This window comes from Mytilus galloprovincialis, chromosome 1 (assembly GCF_965363235.1).
Source record: "Mytilus galloprovincialis chromosome 1, xbMytGall1.hap1.1, whole genome shotgun sequence".
In the NCBI taxonomy this organism is placed as follows: domain Eukaryota; kingdom Metazoa; phylum Mollusca; class Bivalvia; order Mytilida; family Mytilidae; genus Mytilus; species Mytilus galloprovincialis.
In genome coordinates, this window is record NC_134838.1 from 118,411,456 (window position 1) to 118,430,775 (window position 19,320).

Below are 19,320 nucleotides of genomic sequence, written 5' to 3' on the forward strand. Positions count from 1 at the left end.
TTTCACACAAGATATTTTTTCAAAGCTTTATGGTAGACAATGACAGATGATTAATAATGGTAGATGGCAGTGAGTTGACAATTATGATATACAATGAACACATTCTGTTTTATAACTGAAATCCTTTCAGTGAAGCATAATATTGTTTGTTTATATATATACATGAACTAAAATGTAATAAACATAATGACACAATGAAGAGATATGAATAGAATGACACAATAACTGTTGACATAGTTAAGATAATGACTAGATAGACATAGGGGGAGGTAACTTTGATGTTATACTGTCTAACGGTGTCCATCTTGAAAGTTCAATGGCTTCAAACACTTCCTGAAAATGAAAACAAAAATTCTTAAAAAAATTATAACTTAACATGACTTATGATGATATGATATTAGTATTTACAATAAAAAAAATTCTGATGTACCTTAATATGATATGATGACAGATGTGATGCATGGTTCACAAGGCTTTTCTGTAAATACTTGATACAGTTTTAATTGTTCTGGTAATTAATGATGCTGACTGGTACCCAAGATATCATTTATTCCTAGAAGAAATTAGACAGCCTTATGATTCTTTACACAGAAAAACTGTAACAACATTGTCTATTGAACAAAACTTATGCTGTTTTAGCTTTGAATATTTTAAATGAAAAAGAATATTCAGTTATGTTCAGTGGTTGATATGGTTGATGTGGTTCATAAATGTTTCTTGTTTTTTATATAGATTAGACTGTTGGTTATCCTGTTTGAAAGGTTTTACACTAGTAATTTTGGGGGCCCTTTATAGCTTGCTGTTCAGTGTGAGCCAAGGCTCTGTGTTGATGACCTTCAATGATTTACTTTTACAAATTGCGACTTGGGTGGAGTGTTGTCTCATTGGCACTCATACTGCATCTACTTATTTTTATAAACCTGTGGCAAGGTTTTATTTGTACATACCTCACTTTGTTCCATAAAGTCTTTATTGTATCTAAACACATCTATCTCTAATTCTGGTTCTGAAGTAACAAATTATTCTATTAAAACATGTAGGAATAAAAGTAAATTTGGTGTAATTAACATTTCAAAGCATTTTTGTTATGTAAGTCTATAAAAATATTCTTTAAAAAAAAGCTGTTGACACAGATATGTCTTGCTTGTTAGAATAATATTTAAAAAAGACAATCTGATGGACAAAAAATTTGTAAGGGTTCCGCGGAACCCAGTGTCTCGCCTATTTTTGCTGTAAATTGCAGACTCAACAACAATGAGGGAAAAAATCAATAAAAATATTCCTCTTGTTACATGTACTATTTTATGATTGCAAGAAAATCTAAGTCCATTTAAAAGTAAATTACAGAAAAAACTGAGTAATCTTTTTACAAACTTTACTTCTGGATACAATATTATGATCATAAATAAGCTTCTGTCCAAGTTTGGTACAAACCCAGGATAGTTTAAGAAAGTTATTAAAATTTTTAAAACTTTAACCACAGAGTGAATGTAATGGTTCCCTGGAGAAAAACTAAGTCCATTTAAAAGTAAAATATGGAAAAAATGGATTTATTTATTTACAAAATTTACTTCTGGATACTATCTTATGATCATAAACAAGCTTCTGTCCAAATTTGGTACAAACCCAGGATAGTTTAAGAAAGTTCTAAAAACTTTAACCACAGAGTGAATGTAATGTTTCTCCGCAGAAAAAACTAAGTCCATTTATAAGTAAAATATGGAAAAAATGGAATTTTATTTTTTCAAAATTTACTTCTGGATATTATCTTATGATCATAAACAAGCTTCTGTGCAAGTTTAGTACAAACCCAGGATAGTTTGAGAAAGTTATTAAAATTCTAAAAACTTTAACTACAGAGTGAATGTTTTGTTTCCTCGCAGAAAAAACTAAGTCCATTTATAGTAAAATACGGAAAAAATGGAATTTTATTTTTACAAAATTTACTTTTGGATACTACCTTATGATCATAAACAAGCTTCTGTCAAAGTTTGGTAGAAATCCAGTATAGTTTAAGAAAGTTATTAAAATTTCAAAAACTTTAACCACAGAGTGAATATTTGTTGACGCCGCCGACGACGCCGACGACGACGGAATGTAGGATCGCTTAGTCTCGCTTTTTCGACTAAAGTCGAAGGCTCGACAAAAAGCATTGAATATTGCTAAGTAATTCAAAGTATCTTGACCATGACCTTGGTCTGGTCCTCGAAATAGTCATCATTTATTGATAGTAATGCAACTTTATATTAAATATCAATGTTCTATCACAAGCATTTCCCATCAAACTAACATACTGTAAGGAGAAAACTTAACAATTGTTGATGCTGGAAAAGCAACCCCTGGTTTGCAGGCAAGACAAAAAAGAAAAACCAAAAAGAAAAGAAAACCAATTTTTCTGCAAGATTCAACTTTGACAGATGAAGAAGTGATGGTTTTCAATATCTGAGTCTACTGATATCTTGGGACATCTGAGTGTATAATACAATAGAACATGAAATACATATTACATTACATAACCAGATGCTCCGCAGGGCATAGCTTTATACGACCGCAGAGGTTGAACCCTGAACAGTTGGGGCAAGTATGGACACAACATTCAAGCTGGATTCAGCTCTAAATTTGGATTGTGATTAAATAGTTGACACAGCATAGGTTTCTGACACAGAATGAATGTGTTCTAATGAACTTAAAATTTTTGTTTTCTCTTAGAGCAATTCACTATGCTGTTGAATATTAATCCTCTCAAAAAAATGTTTGAAGAAATTTTCTTTTTTATTTATGAAATTTCAAATGAGAAAAATTGAACGTAATTTTTTTAATCACATCCCCCTTTCCCTTATTCCAAAACTAATCTCAATTAAAATTTCTAATGGAGTTTGCAACAATAACTACTCATTTAAATACATCATAAAATATTAAGATGTTAAAAAACTGCTTGTTATCACTGAATGGGAAAGATTATTTTAATTTATCAGTTGGTAGTAAAAAGTGAATATACATTGTATATTGTATATAACAAAAATTTAAGTTGATTCTGGACAAAGAAAGATAACTCCAATTAAAAAAAAATCTTGCTATTGCACAATATTTTGCAATTAGATATTTCTTGCTTACTATTCTGGACAAAGAAAGATAACTCTAATTAAAAAAAAATTTGCTATTTCACAATATTGTGCAATTAGATATTTCTTGCCATTGCGCAATACTGTGCAATTGAAAAGACTTGCTATTGCACAATACTTAATATAATAATTTTAGATCCTGATTTGGACCAACTTGAAAACTGGGCCCATAATAAAAAATCTAAGTACATTTTTGGATTCAGCATATCAAAGAACCCCAAGATTTCAATTTTTGTTAAAATCAGACTAAGTTTAATTTTGGACCCTTTGGACTTTAGTGTAGACCAATTTGAAAACAGGACCAAAAATGAAGAATCTACATACACAGTTAGATTTGGTATATCAAAGAACCCCATTTATTCAATTTTTGATGAAATCAAACAAAGTTTAATTTGGACCCCGATTTGGACCAACTTGAAAACTGGGCCAATAATCAAGAATCTAAGTACATTTTTAGATTCAGCATATCAAAGAACCTAATTGATTCATTTTTTGTCAAAATCAAACTAAGTTTAATTTTGGACCCTTTGGACCTTAATGTAGACCAATTTGAAAACGGGACCAAAAGTTAAGAATCTACATACACAGTCATGACAGTTAGATTCGGCATATCAAAGAACCCCAATTATTCAATTTTGATGAAATCAAACAAAGTTTAATTTTGGACCCTTTGGGCCCCTTATTATGTTGGGACCAAAACTCCCAAAATCAATACCAACCTTCCTTTTATGGTCATAAACCTTGTGTTTAAATTTCATAGATTTCTATTTACTTATACTAACGTTATGGTGCGAAAACCAAGAAAAATGCTTATTTGGGTCCCTTTTTGGCCCCTAATTCCTAAACTGTTGGGACCTAAACTCCCAAAATCAATACCAACCTTCCTTTTGTAGTCATTAACATTGTGTTTAAATTTCATTGATTTCTATTTACTTAAACTAAAGTTATTGTGCGAAAACCAAGAATAATGCTTATTTGGGCCCTTTTTTGGCCCCTAATTCCTAAACTGTTGAAACCAAAACTCCAAAAATCAATCCCAACCGTTCTTTTGTGGTCATAAACCTTGTGTCAAAATTTCATAGATTTCTATTAACTTAAACTAAAGTTATAGTGCGAAAACCAAGAAAATGCTTATTTGGGCCCTTTTTGGCCCCTAATTCCTAAAATATTGGGACCAAAACTCCCAAAATCGATACCAACCTTCCTTTTGTGGTCATAAACCTTGTGTTAAAATTTCATAGATTTCCATTCACTTTTACTAAAGTTAGAGTGCGAAAACTAAAAGTATTCGGACGACGACGACGCAGACGACGACGCCAACGTGATAGCAATATACGACGAAAAATTTTTCAAATTTTGCGGTCGTATAAAAAGTCATTTACAATCTTTGGAGCCCTTAATTGAAAACAAAATCTTTTTGGAACATTTTATGGACAAGAACTCCTCTTTCAAAGCTCATCATTGGAATTATGGCGTGGGGCTATTAATATGCTGAGAACTTATGAACTTTTAACTTATACAAATTCACAACCCTTTCTTTAAATCTTTAATTTGTATTTATATGAGGGATAAATAGACATGATATATAGATTAAAAGATAGACAAGGTTATTCCATACAACCAAAACCCATACAACTTACAAAGACAACTTAAATTTGATGGTCTATTCATTTAATGATTTAATAGAACCAGTTGAGAATAACATCAAATATTTTGTTTTATATTAAAGATCCCATTTTTTACATTATACTTTATTAAGTACACACCTTCTAGTGTATCCATTTCATCTTCTGCAGTAGAGGGTTCATGGTGTGCCTACAAATAGTCAACACTTAGTTCTGTCTTCATTACACATATACATGTTTATCACAGAAACTGATGAATGCATAAAATACAATACAATATAGCTTCTTGTAAGAAAACAGATGGGAATATAAACTGCTATAAATATTCTTTCCTGAGAAGTCAATGTGATCTGAAGCTTTTTAATTAGTATAGTGGAAGCTATAACTACTGCCTGTAATAAGTAACATGAGTTTATATACCGAATATAAAAGATCATGCATAGAGAATGGTAAAAGAACGAAAATAATCTGTCGACTTTAATAGTTTTGGGGTGTTTTTCATATATTATATGAAAAACATCCAAAAACTAATCTTCTCGTCTGTTTTGCTTTAATTTATAATAAAACAAGAATGTGTCCACAGTACACGGATGCCCCACTCACACTATCATTTTCTATGTTTAAAGGACTGTGAAATTGGAATAAATTCTCTAATTTGGCATTAAAATTAGAATGATCTTATCAAAGGGAACATGTATACTAAGTTTCAAGTTGATTGGACTTCTACTTTATCAAAAACTACCTTGACCAAAAACTTTAACCTGAAATTTGCACTATCATTTTCTATGTTCAGTGAACCGTAAAATTGGGGTCAAAACTCTAATTTGGCATTTAAATTAGAAAGATCATATCATAGGGCACATGTATACTAAGTTTCAAGTTGATTGGACTTCAACTTCATCAAAAACTACCTTGACCAAAAACTTTAACCTGAAGCCAAAAACTTTAACCTGAAATTTGCACTATCATTTTCTATCAGTGAACCGTAAAATTGGGGTCAAAACTCTAATTTGGCATTTAAATTAGAAAGATCATATCATAAGGAACATGTGTACTAAGTTTCAAGTTGATTGGACTTCAACCTCATCAAAAACTACCTTGACCAAAAACTTTAACCTGAAGCGGGACAGACGGACGAACGAACAGACGAACGAACGAACGAACGAACAGACGGACGAACGGACGCACAGACCAGAAAACATAATGCCCCTCTACTATCGTAGGTGGGGCATAAAAAATTACTTATGGAAGGCATAATTAATGAAATTTTGGATCTTTTAGAATGGTACTTCTATTTCTTTTGTAGTAGTTAACACTATTATATCATATGATACTTTCTCAAACATAATTTTGGCACAAAAAAAAAAAGAAAAGGTTTGACATTAAATTGTAAACTTAAAACAATATTTTGATAAAAAAATGATTTTACAACACCTACATGATCATGTGATGAATGAGGTGCAGTATGGGATCCATAATACTGGTAATATGAGGCACTGTAAGGGTAATTATGACCATAATAATGACTGTAATGTACATCTCCAGATACATCTGGTGGCAGGGGTCTGAAATAATAAAGTACAATAAATCTTTTATTACTGTCTATATATAGAGAGAGATGTGGAAATTTCATGCCTTACTAGTCCCAAAATCTCTCAGAAAATTGATTATGTTCCTATTCCACTACTGTAATTTCAGAAATTATTGAGTGCATTTATTATTGTGTTTTTGCTTCGATAGACCAAAATGCATAAGTATTATTGCGATTTCAGGAAAAGCTGCTATAAATGTTTGTGTCAGATTTAACAATGCTAGTTCTTATTATTGCTATATTCACCCATTCCCATTATTCGCAATAATAAAAATCTCGCTATAATTTCTGAATTTATAGTACTTGTCCATAACAAATAATTTCTGCACATTGAAAATTATCACAAACAGTAGGGACCAGACAAAAATTGTCAAAGGCAAGTAGATTTTGGTAAAGTACTTGTCCTAATTTTGCATTTCTACCTGAAGCTGAAGTTACAGTTCTCTAATAACTGAGTAGGAATGTGACATGTTAACAATGGAAAGTTTGATAACTGTTCAATATAGTAATTTAAATAAAAAGGAGATGTGGTATGATTGCCAAAAAAAAATACCATCTACCAGAGAGAAAATGAGGAGGATGTCAACTATAAGGCACTGTATTATCTTTCACAATAAGCAGGATATTGCATGTAATTTGCAGGGTACATAGTTTATTTCATCAACTATTAAAGAAGAAGAAAGAAATATGTATATCATTGTAAATGATTACATAGATATATATAGATATAGATATATATAAACATTACCTTTTAGGGGTAGCTAAACTAACTCTAATTGGTCTACGACTTATTCCAGGAAAATGTTGCATTTCAATAAGAGCTCTCTGTTGATCGTTCTCTTCTGTAAATCTAATAAAGCCATAACCTTTACTTCGTCCTGAACTATCAGTCACAACTGCAATAGAATTGATGTGCCTTTGACATTATTTCTTGCTTTTTTTTCTTAATGTTTCAATGCATCAGTGTGTCTTTTACGATATTGCCATACAAAAAGTACAGGTCAGTGAAAATGAAAATGTAGAATAAAACATGGAAATTCAACAACACAAATTGTTTTAATACCATAGATTTTATAAATGGCAAAATTGAGTATAAAGGAAGCTTAATTATTCATTTAAATTATTGATTACAAAACATGAAAATAACAATTACTATGATAAGGCACAAAATGTAAAAAAATTAATGATTTCTATATATACTACAAAAGGATGACCAAAAAGTGAAATTACTATAGTTGGCTCAGATTACTATGAGAAGATCTTCATGGACTTTATCTCTAAAAATATGCCTAGTATAACAGGTGTTAACATCATCTGATAATAGCGGAACAAGTAACACCTGTAGGCTAATTTAAGTTTGCTTAATATTGACCTTGTGACCTGAGGTAATTTTTAAATGTGTGCTTGTAACCTAAGGTACAATGTAGATACCCTTAAAGGGATAATTCGCGATTTTTCACTTTTCATCTTATTATGTTCATAATACCATAAAAAACATATTCACCAAGTTTTATTTCGATATGAAAAGTAATAAAGGAGAAAATTGGGAATTATTAATTTTATTTTATCAAACTTCCTGACTTATGTGACGTAGTTTAAGTCTTTGAGCATGCCGGGAGTGAAATTAATCTCATTTAAGTCTTGTTCGTTAACCATCTAATAACGCTATTTAAAGCGCATCGACGACTTTTGGTGTAGCTATAAACCAACGAAAAGTAAGTGATAGCCATGCAACTTTTTAAATTAGATTGTAGGATTCATGTGTGGATTTTTTATACGAATTCTAGTAATTAAAGTAAATAATACAATAGAACATTTTTATGATTTTTTTTCTTCAAATACTTTAAACAAACATATGAAACTGACACGATCGATAGTGCATTAAAAAATAATGTTTGTATTCTGAACTTTTTGCTTCATTCCAGAAAACATTTTCACTTGCTTGTACTGTGGAAATTAAATGTGTATTAATTTGTTACACTTAGTGAATGTTGAATGCGTAGTTAAACTCAAGGTAATTAAAAGATTAGCATTATGTAATTATAATCTTTTGATCTTCATTCAGTGACACCTAGGCGTCACGGTTCAGCATTTCAGGTGTGAACAACATTTCGTATGAATAATATACGGGAGTCAGTTATAGTTATAGACACAGAAATGTAAGAAAAAGAATTAAAATGAATTTACGGGAGAAATAAGGTCGTACAATAACTGGATAGTTGTTGTATATTTTGTATATATTTTGCATAAGCTCACTTTTAAATGAGTTATGACTTCTGATTAGTTTTGTAACGATAAAATACTAAATTATTTTAATTGAATACATTTATAAATAAAAATAGCCTTCTAAACACGAGTGTGTGAACTAAAAATTGTACTTATTTAAATTAAAATCGCCAACCTTTAATATTTCAAACAGATTGCAATTATATGATTTAGTCCATCCAAAGCGATCTTTATTTACCTACTTAGGAATTAATGTTCTCATCAAAATATTTTAAATCTCACAAGTCAACGCATGCATGAATACTTCAGCTATTTGAAAAAAAAGATGTTTTAAAAAATTGACAGGAAATTTAAGGATCCTCTTGGAATGGAATCGAAAAATTACGAATAGAAATTCTTTTCAAGTGTGAAAAACGTCAACCAAATTTATTCATAATCGGAAGCGTCCTTATATTAAAATAGTCTTCTTCTCACAACGAATAATACTTTAGCTATTTGACCAACGATGTTAAAAAAAAAAAGACAGCGAATTTAATGTCATCTTAATTTCCCTATTTTTGAATGTAATTATAAGTCTGTTCACAGGGATGATTCCACTATATAGTTTAGGGCCGCTCAGCGGCCCTTAAATCTGTCAGCGGCCCCCAAAAAATGTATGTGAATATAAATTCCCAATTCAGGAAAATAAAATAAAAATCGGTATTAACTATAATTTTTCATAGTTTGTCGTCAAAACGTAGTAAAATCCGGATAAGAATGCTGACTACAATCGCATTTTATTAACAACGATTTAATTATGTCAACGTGAGGTAAACAATTTTAGCAGTCGGATTCAATTCAATAAAATTTTATGGGAGTATTTGAATTCCCAAAAGTAGATCACTCAGCAGGTTGATCAAAAACCTGCTTTTTGTCAAAATTGGTGTCAAAGCAGACCTCGGCAAAGAACAAATTCAAATTTTGATATAACATTGATGAATAAATTTTAATGGGCGCCGATCTTATAAAAGCAGATCGCCCATCAGAGCCGTTTATGGAACTTGCTTGAAACCTGTTTTGTAAAAGAAATTATTTTATATTTTGCTCTATTTCCTCAAAAGACAAAAGTTTGAGCGGTTTTGAAAATAATGTTGACGATTGACCATTCAAGAAATTAGCCCCCCCCCCCCCCCCTGAAATACGATGTCATCATTATCGAACTTTTTCAAGAGATATAAAAATGATCAAAATAATTTTAAAGTTCACTGGTGCTATTGCTTTAAATATAAGTATATAACCTTTTGTAATTGCTTTTCTGAATTCGACAATTGGCCAGTTCAATTTGAAATCCATTTGAATCAAGGTAAGTTTATATTATATTCTGGTACCTTTGATAACTAATTATAAAGATGATCTGTTGAAAAAATACCGAATGGATGATTTTTTTCGGTGGTTAATATGGCAAGCCGTTTTGTTATTTAATCTAACTTCAAGATATCTCATAAACTTTATAAGATATCTTATATAATAGTTCATTAGATATCTTATATAGTTTGTAAGATATCTTATAAAGTTTATAAGATATCTTACATGCATATGTTATAAAATTTATGAGATATCTTTTATAGTTTATAAGATATCTCATATAGTTTTCTTTATCAGATATCTTATAAATTGTATAAGATATCTTATACACTATATAAAAGATATCTTATATAAAGTATATTTATAACATATCTTATATACTATATAAGATATCTTATAATCGATATTAGATATCTTCTTTATTATATAAGATATCTTTTTATATAAGATTTCTTATAAAAAAGATTATTTAAGATATATCTTATTTCTCTAATGCTTCGTCAATTTATCCCTTTCTGCACCCATTGTATAAAAAAATTTTAATCAATGTGTGGTTCGTTTGATCTCAGTACTTCATGGGTTAAAATCCGATTATGACGTCGAATGTTCTTGCTTTCCTCTGAATTTCCCATTATGACGGCAAAAAAGAAAGGCGACCATGCCTGATGACGTCATATAGAAAGAACACATCTTTTTGCAGATCATTTGAAAAGAAGGAATAAGTGTGTCTGCATAATGTTAGAAAATCATTAGAGAAACAGATTCCACCACTAAATCTCGTGTAATACGATATTTATCCACTCTCGACAGTTAAATTTTAAATATTTAAAATGCTCGGGCAAGCCTTGCGTTTTAAATTTGAAAATTTTTAAACTGTCTCGAGTGGATAAATATCGTATTACACTCAATGGAGCGGTAGAATCTATATATATCATAATATATAATATACGATATTTTAAAAAAAAAATTATATAAGATATCTCATATATTAAATGAGATATCTTATAAAAATCTAATATGTTATATAAGATATCTTATATATTATGGGATAATTTGAGATAATTTGAAATTCGAATAAATAGCTAAACTGCTTAAGTGCCATAGGTTTATGTTAGCTGGTATATATGCCTTGTTTACCAAAGTTAAGATGATAGTGCATCATGTGCAATGGTATTCATGGTATTCATGTATTACATTTTCCCTGGTCTGAATCCAATAACTTCTTCAAGCAGTGTTCAGGTGAAACTTAATATACATTTTCCGTTTTTACAGGTCAGGAAAATGATATTATTTCGTTTCAGATTGTATGCATAAAAAATTCCCAATTTGGATAAAAATTCCCAATTTGATGTTCAAGGGACCCACTTGAAAACACCTGGAATCATGCCTGGTTCAACTGGCAAGAATACCCCTAAAGTGGACAAGCAGTTTATTCTTTAAATTGCTGTCATTGAATATCAAGAAAGAAAATAAATCCCAAAATCAATTTGAAACTTTAACACTCAAAAGTTTTCCTAGAAAATATTCACATCCCTTGGGGTTTATTAGTGTACGTCCAGTTGCATATGTTTTACATGAATGTCGGAACAATTGTGATGATGTCGAATTTCTTCCTTTATTGGAGAACAATCTAATTGGTATATAAATTTGTGATTTTACTATGTTCATAACTTCGCAAGTTATTATATCGACCTGTATTTAAATCAAATTGGTCCTCTTCTTCTTCTTCTTTTGGTATACAATAGTCTATCGAATTCGATGATTACATACTGTTGGCATACGTGGACTAGTCTATTTACAAAACTGTTACCCCAATTTACAGAAAATTTATGTTTCTTTCTTATGTTCAATGTATACAATTTATGATAAAAGGGATGATTTTTCATTTCCTATCGTTAATTATCCGTTTTTAGATGGTGACGTTCCCTTGTCACCATCTTACGGTGTTTATATATCTCAACTTGTACGATTCGCTCGTGTATGTAACAATGTTTTCGATTTTAACGAGAGAAATTTATGTATGACTGAAAAATTATTACACCAGGGTTTTCGATATCACAAACTAGTCAAAACATTTACTAAATTTTATCATCGGTATAAAGACATCATTCGTAAATATAGCTCAACATGCAGACTTCTAATACGTTCAGGTATTTCACATCCAATTTTTTATGGTAATATTCTTTATAAAGCACAAAGGTGTCAGTATTCACCTCAGAAACTTACAAAACCTTTGAATAGACTTATTAAGAAGGGATATAATTACGATACTGTTGTCAAGTCATTAAAGATTGCATATTTTGGCGTTAATATTGAGTCACTGATAAGGTCTTTGCATCGGAACTAAACACATTTATTCTAAAACAGTTGTTGGCATGACACGGGTTATGTTCTTCTCATATATGTTATGATGGTATGATACTAAACCCCTAACGGGAAGGATTGTGCCTGATGTTCATATGATGAAATCATAATCTTTCAGTCAGTTTAATTGAAGTCTGTAGCTGGCATGTCAGTTAACTGCTAGTAGTCTGTTGTTATTTATGTATTATTGTCATTTTGTTTATTTTCTTTTGTTACATCTTCTGACATCAGACTCGGATTTCTCTTGAACTGAATTTTAATGTGCGTATTGTTATGCGTTTACTTTACTACATTGGTTAGAGGTATAGGGGGAGGGTTGAGATCTCACAAACATGTTTAACCCCGCCGCATTTTTGCGCCTGTCCCAAGTCAGGAGCCTCTGGCCTTTGTTAGTCTTGTATTATTTTAATTTTAGTTTCTTGTGTACAATTTGGAAATTAGTATGGCGTTCATTATCACTGGACTAGTATATATTTTTTTAGGGGCCAGCTGAAGGACGCCTCCGGGTGCGGGAATTTCTCGCTACATTGAAGACCTGTTGGTGACCCTCTGCTGTTGTTTTTTTATTTGGTCGGGTTGTTGTCTCTTTGACACATTCCCCATTTCCATTCTCAATTTTATGTATATATTTTAAATTGCGATATAGCTCCGTAACTTTCTATCCAGGCGTAGAAATGAATCGTCGACAAGTGCGTACATTTTTTTTAAATCAATATTTCTGGTATGTTCCAATCTGTCCTTTACTATTGACAACGAGTATATATTACATTTTCCCAAATTAAACCTTGGAAAAAAAATGTAAATAGATTTTTATTTTATCAAATCTTTTTTTTGGGGTATTATTTATATTTTTATAAATAATATTCTTTACACCAGTAATGTTATTTATAAACAAGCGTATGAGTTTAGTAATGACTAGTATATTATATCATTTTCGGACACGCAAGACAGAGATGTATATTATACACCCGATAGTTCAAAATGGAGAGTTATAAGTTATCGGCCGTGTACACTGATCAATACCTACAGAAGTGAAACGATGCATGAACTTGCAAGCCCGACAGGAAATCGCTTGAATACCTGGACGTGTCACCTCACACCCCTCACAATACCTTTGGGAGTAATACCTTTAGTCATGCTGGTGATCAGATGAGGGAAGATCCGAATTTATTTAAATAAAATTTATTACTTTAAAGAATTATAAACGAATTAGATTTACGAAAACAGTTTTCACGGAACACTTATTTATGATTTAAACTTTGACTTTTTAACAATTCCAATATTAACAGTTTAAAAATAACAGAATATGGTTATTTAAAAAAAAATAAGAACATTTTCTGTATCAAGTTAGTTTGTCAGATAAAACAACCGTACGATTGACAAGATATCGACACGCAATTACGACTACATCGGTTACTGTAGTTTTGGTCCTTTGTGGTTTATAGACATATCGTGAATTTTAATCGGGGAAGACGACAAAATGGCGGAACGCAGAGAATTGATACTCTAAATTTAAAATCGATGGTGATCTCTTATCTAGCGGAATAAAACTTTAATATCTATAAATTTGAGCATTTCTATATAGAATGGACATAATATCAATTTTTGATTTTTTTGCGAAGTTTCCCTTTAAGCCTACACTACAGGAACCTCTATATCTCTTAGAAAATACCTACTATAACACATCCATAGCAACAAACTTACTTTTAACAGATCTACATGACCTATATCTCTTAGCAAATGCCTGATATAAAACATAGTCATCAACATCATCTGATAATTCTCCAACAAACAAGGAATACTCGGGTCTAAAAAATAAAGTTGAAGAAGTACTTATTATATATATTACTCTCCATGAAGTTTCTTCAATGATATCGATATCAAACCGTTTCTACAAAACATTCATATTGACTTAGAAAGAAACAAATTGTAATCATTGTACAATTCCAAGAAACACTTTATTGTTATAAAATCTTTTGGAAATAATCAATAAATATTATATCATAATGAATCTGGCTTTGCAACTGTTAAGCTTACTGTACATTTCTTATGCATACTCTTTTGTGGATTTTTTTTTACACGTATATATTTTTCTGTAGATTTTTTTACATCTTGACAATATCTTGAATGATTTAACTTCGAAAATATACCATACTTTAATATAAGTTGTTACAATATCTTACAATGGTGCACTGTCTTTGCCATACCCAGCACTGTTCAGTTTAAATCTTCTGACCTGGAAACATATATTGTGCTTTAATCTGACATTCTTACTGTACAAAAGTACACTTTCTTTTACTATGTCAATATTGAATTATTATCATTTCTATTTGAAACCTTGTATCAAATGTATTTTCTTTGCACAATGTTTGTAAGTAGATCAATCTCCCTGACTAGCAGAGATTGTTTTCCTTTTTTAGTTTTTTAAATTTGAGCTAACAAGTGTATAACTTTGCAGATGCATGTTTTTATTTATTAAGGAAGTCTGAATGTTTAAGACTATCAATAAAAGTCTTATTTTGAACACTAGAAACTGGAGAAATAAACCGGGTTGGTGTTATGTCTCAAGCTGAATCAAGCTGGAACTAAAAAAAAATTGTCTTCCAATTAAAGACTTTATCAATTAAAAAAGCAAACTTTCAAACTAGGTTCTTATATATTTTTCGAAGTTAAATAGAAATATGCTTAGTAACCTACTGGAGTTGTCCCTGGTATCACCTTTCCATTCAATTTTAATAAAGCTTCTTGTGCCTTGTCTTTATCTGTAAAGTCAACAAAACAATACCCTGCTGGCAAACTGTAAACACAAAATAATCTATTACTGTATATGTACTTTTAATGTGGTGTTTTTCAGGGGTATATTTTCATGAAAATAGATAGATTGTGCATGCAAATACAAAAAAAAATTGGTCTATTTAAGTAATACACCAGTATATATTTGTCTTAATATCTGCAGGCCATTTTTTTATATTCAATATTTGTTTTGCACATTAATCTCTTTGTTTTACTCATAATTCTATTTTCTTTATCCTATGCAGATCTTCATTCATCAGCAATACTGTAACAAGCTTATAAAAATGATACGAAATTAAAGTACAAATACAGTAAGAATCCAGAGCTAATTATCCCTTTTCATAGAAAAATATTGAGTTGTACACTACACTAAAACACTTACAACAATACTTTTATTGATTTTCTTCATCTTGACTGATCATACAAAAACAAAGTAAGATTGCAAATAGCATTGACTTAACGTTGTAAATCTTAAAAATCTGACAATAATGGGTAGGTACATATTTGGTGTACTCTCTGAGGTCTTTTAACATTGTGATATGTGATGCTATAATGCTTGAATGAATTTTATTTAGATTGTCATGCTTTATTTTCTAGAAATCAACTTTGGTCTACCAGATTCTTTATGAAATTTGTGGGTCGAACATTGGTATTGAAGGAGCATGTGGGAGAAATCAATTTAAAGTAGTGAAAGCTGGCTACCAACTCCATCAATATTATACATCTGGTTGATTGTAAACTTATTAGACATATTAATATTTTTTTCAAAGTATTAGTCACAGATATTTTTAAAGTAAATGCAGTTATTTATATATTTGACATGTTTGATTTAACTTATATTTAAACAGGTGAACTGAACTGCATTTACATATTTTAGAAAACCAGAACTAAGTTAGTTCTTTAGATTCTATATTTGATTAATTTTGTACATATGATGTAAAACTACTTTTTTTTTAACATACCCTGTGACTTTGTTTTTGATGATTTTCAGAGATCTGATTGTTATACCCATATTCTGGAAACCCTTTGTTATAAATTCTTCATCCCAGTCTGATTCCAACTGTAAAATAACATGTAGTTTAAGTTTATACATTTCAGATTACACTGAGTATAGATCTATATATTTACACTGAGAGCAAAGTTAAAAAAACAGAAGGACAATTTTGCTGAAAGAACAACTTTATTATTGGCAAATATTTTTTAATTGTTCTACCTACAAAATGATTAAACATTATCCATTTAGTGGCAATCAGTGGCACAAAATGTGTCACAAATAAACAAGAGAGGATGACTTATGCAATTTAACTATACAAAGATTTATATTACACATGTATTATAAAGATTATCTAGGTGATGTGTGATTTTGTCTGTCTTTAAATCAAGAAGAGCATATTAATCACACTCGTCAGAGTCATAAAACCAATTACATGTATATACTAATATAAAAGAGAGGTGAGTGGGAAGGAGAATTTTCTGCTAATTTTTTTCAATTTTCATCTGATGCTACACATGCTATATTAGACTGTGACTTTGCCATGCAATAATTTATTTTAACTTTTGTACACAACTCTTTCATGCTTTTTTTGTTTCAAAATATTCATTAAAATGACATTTTCATCCTGTATATGAAAGCTTATTAATTTTCAGCACTAACCAGGCTAAGACATTAATTTTCAAAATTCTCACGTTCAAATAAGCAATCTCCTGCACTCAGGCAAGCATGCATCCACCAGACCACTGAACTATTCATAACACCTGAGACTGATGATTGCCTTCAGGTTAACCAAGTCAAAATGATTAAAATAATACTTAAGACTTCAAAAGTGTTAATTATTCTCTCAACTAAATGTGATTTTTTAATTATATATATGAGGTTTTGGATATTTTTCATGCATTTTTTAACCAGTTGAGCATTTTGCAGGATTGTTGGTTTAATGCTGTTTAAACTTTCCTATAAAAAAACACCTTTATTGCTAATTATTTTGCATGAAAGTTAGAATTATTGAAAGGGACTCATAGTTTTCTGTTTCATTGCTTCTTATTGTCTCGTTGTTAAACAACAGCTTCGGTAAGGGCTTAGTTGTTTCTTATAAAGTTTTTGAAGAATAAAAGTTATAAAACATCAATAACTACCTGTATACTGTTGAGTTAAAACAACAGACATATTTACTATGTACATGTACTTGATTAAAGTTATTAATTAATTAAAAAGAAAACTTATCAAAACATCAGTCATAGAACAATGGCAGATCCAGAACTTTTCATAAGGGGAGGGGCTCTCCAGTCTGGAGCCGCCTATGTAGAATGTAGGGAAAACTTTATAAATTAACTTTTGTATTCTAACTGTTTGATGCTTTTTAACGATTTAATGCATGATAAAATCCAACCCCTAAAATAGATCATGGATTTATACATTGTTATAATTATTTATATATATTACATCAAAAATTATTGGATACCGAATTGACTTTAAATGAGGGTGGTCATGGCATGCAGGTACCTTCATGGCGAATAATGGTAAAAATTCTTGCCAAATTATCGGCAAATGACATAAACGGTAATTTTTGGTACATGACAATAAAATGTAAACTTTCTTTTAGACGATACAAATATTGACTGATTTTGACAAATCATGTTAAAGTTTTCTCAAAATTGACAGTAACGATAATTATTTCATCTTCGCTGGCCAAGGGGTACGATCCACTCCCGTTCTCTTCCCGTCAAGAGAACAGGAGTGGATCGTAACCCTTGGCTAGCGAAGATGTAATTATTTGAGTCCTCTGATGAATTACGGTAAGGATAGTTTGACGAATAACGGTAAAATTTTAACCAATTTGACGATAACGGTAGTTGAAAATGACCGTTTGACGGTTGACAGTAAAGGGCATTACAACACTTTTAAATAGGTGCCGATTTTATAGCCAGGTGCCGATTTGACTTTTTCTATGTGTGCCGATTTGACCAGGTGCCGATTTGACTTGTACCCGTGAATATTTAGCTTACATCTCCCATCCATAATGTTGGAGTAGTACAAATAACTGCCATTTCTGATATTTAATGCATATTCTACAAAATCACGTTGTTTACATTTAAACCGGAAGTCACAAAACTAACATATAAAATCAAATGCGGATAAAAATAATTTAACCAAAAACTAGTGACGTTTTCAACAAGGACCACACGTGTTTTGAAATGGAAGTTGTTGTTGGAACGTACGAAGAAGTTTTGCTTGGTTATAGACTTGTCAAATTAGGAGAGGTACACATTTTTGAGATTATATAACCCTTTTTAAATGAAATCAAGACCTACAACCCTCTCGATTAACCACAAGCACTTGTTACAGAAAACAATAACTTATTAAAAAAATATGTACAGGCTACCCCCTACTCACTTTCAGTCCACTGCTACAGACATAGACATTTTTACTATTTAAATATCTTTAATCAACACAAATAGCCCATCTCATATTTTTTTTTTAGAAATGACACACTTCAAAACAGTCATCAATAAGGAGGGGGATAGAACCTTTATCAGGACTCTGGGATTTGGTGTTTTTAAGCTCAGGATTTCGGAATTGACCCTTTTGACATCTGGGAATTCTTTTTTCGAATTTTGGGATGTCGTGATTTAAATTTGATTAAATTCAGGACCTCAGGATTTTCGTGTTTTAAAGCACGGGATTTCAGGATCTGGACCCCTCCTACCCCCTTCAATATGTATATCTTATTGCCTACCTGATTTTTAACATCTTTTCAGCTTTTGGCTTCAATTATTGAACGGAAAGATTCATGTGGCTATTCACTAATTACCACGGGAGTTTCTGTGTTTATTTAAATTGGTAGGTACATGGTAGATAAGACCCTCGATATCAAATCATGTGAAAAGACCAGCTTCAGTTAACAGAACAGGGGAAGGTGGCATCGCAGATACATCACAAAGGAGTTATCATGTACTTGACAAACTGAGTAGGAACCTTATATTTTCCAAAAGAAATCAGTGGGATGCATATATCAGGGACCGTGCTGTGCATCCCCAATGTCGCAATTTGTGTTTTTTTTTTAATTTCTGGCGACAAAATACGGCTGCTGGTGATATTTCTGGCACCAACATGTTCCTATGTGAAATTTTTCATTTCTTCACAATATCGATCTTTATTTTAATTGGTAAAAGTTAATTAAATAAATTGTACAAATTTTTACCTGCCAACTAGTTTATGACTTTGTTTACGACCCCAAGCTAATCAACAGTTACAACA

At 30.9% G+C, this 19,320-nt stretch overlaps 2 protein-coding genes across 2 annotated transcripts in view; one reads left to right on the forward strand and one right to left on the reverse strand.

The window, feature by feature from the left end:
* LOC143054417 (tRNA selenocysteine 1-associated protein 1-like) lies at nt 1-18,197 on the reverse strand. The gene is made up of 10 exons (XM_076227429.1): nt 18,069-18,197; nt 16,028-16,125; nt 14,970-15,069; nt 14,456-14,508; nt 13,977-14,080; nt 7,087-7,234; nt 6,186-6,312; nt 4,889-4,937; nt 948-1,006; nt 1-333 (listed from the first exon to the last, which is right to left on the reverse strand). Exons 1-10 carry the CDS (start codon nt 18,108-18,110, stop codon nt 250-252), a joined length of 864 nt encoding a protein of 287 aa, XP_076083544.1. The 5' UTR covers nt 18,111-18,197; the 3' UTR covers nt 1-249.
* The window catches only part of LOC143054407 (p21-activated protein kinase-interacting protein 1-like), a 13,123-nt gene continuing 11,983 nt past the window's right edge, over nt 18,181-19,320 (forward strand). Inside the window, exon 1 of the mRNA XM_076227424.1 lies at nt 18,181-18,323. Within this exon, the coding sequence (XP_076083539.1) occupies nt 18,258-18,323 (66 nt within the window). The 5' untranslated portion in view covers nt 18,181-18,257. The remainder of the gene's footprint in view (nt 18,324-19,320) is intronic.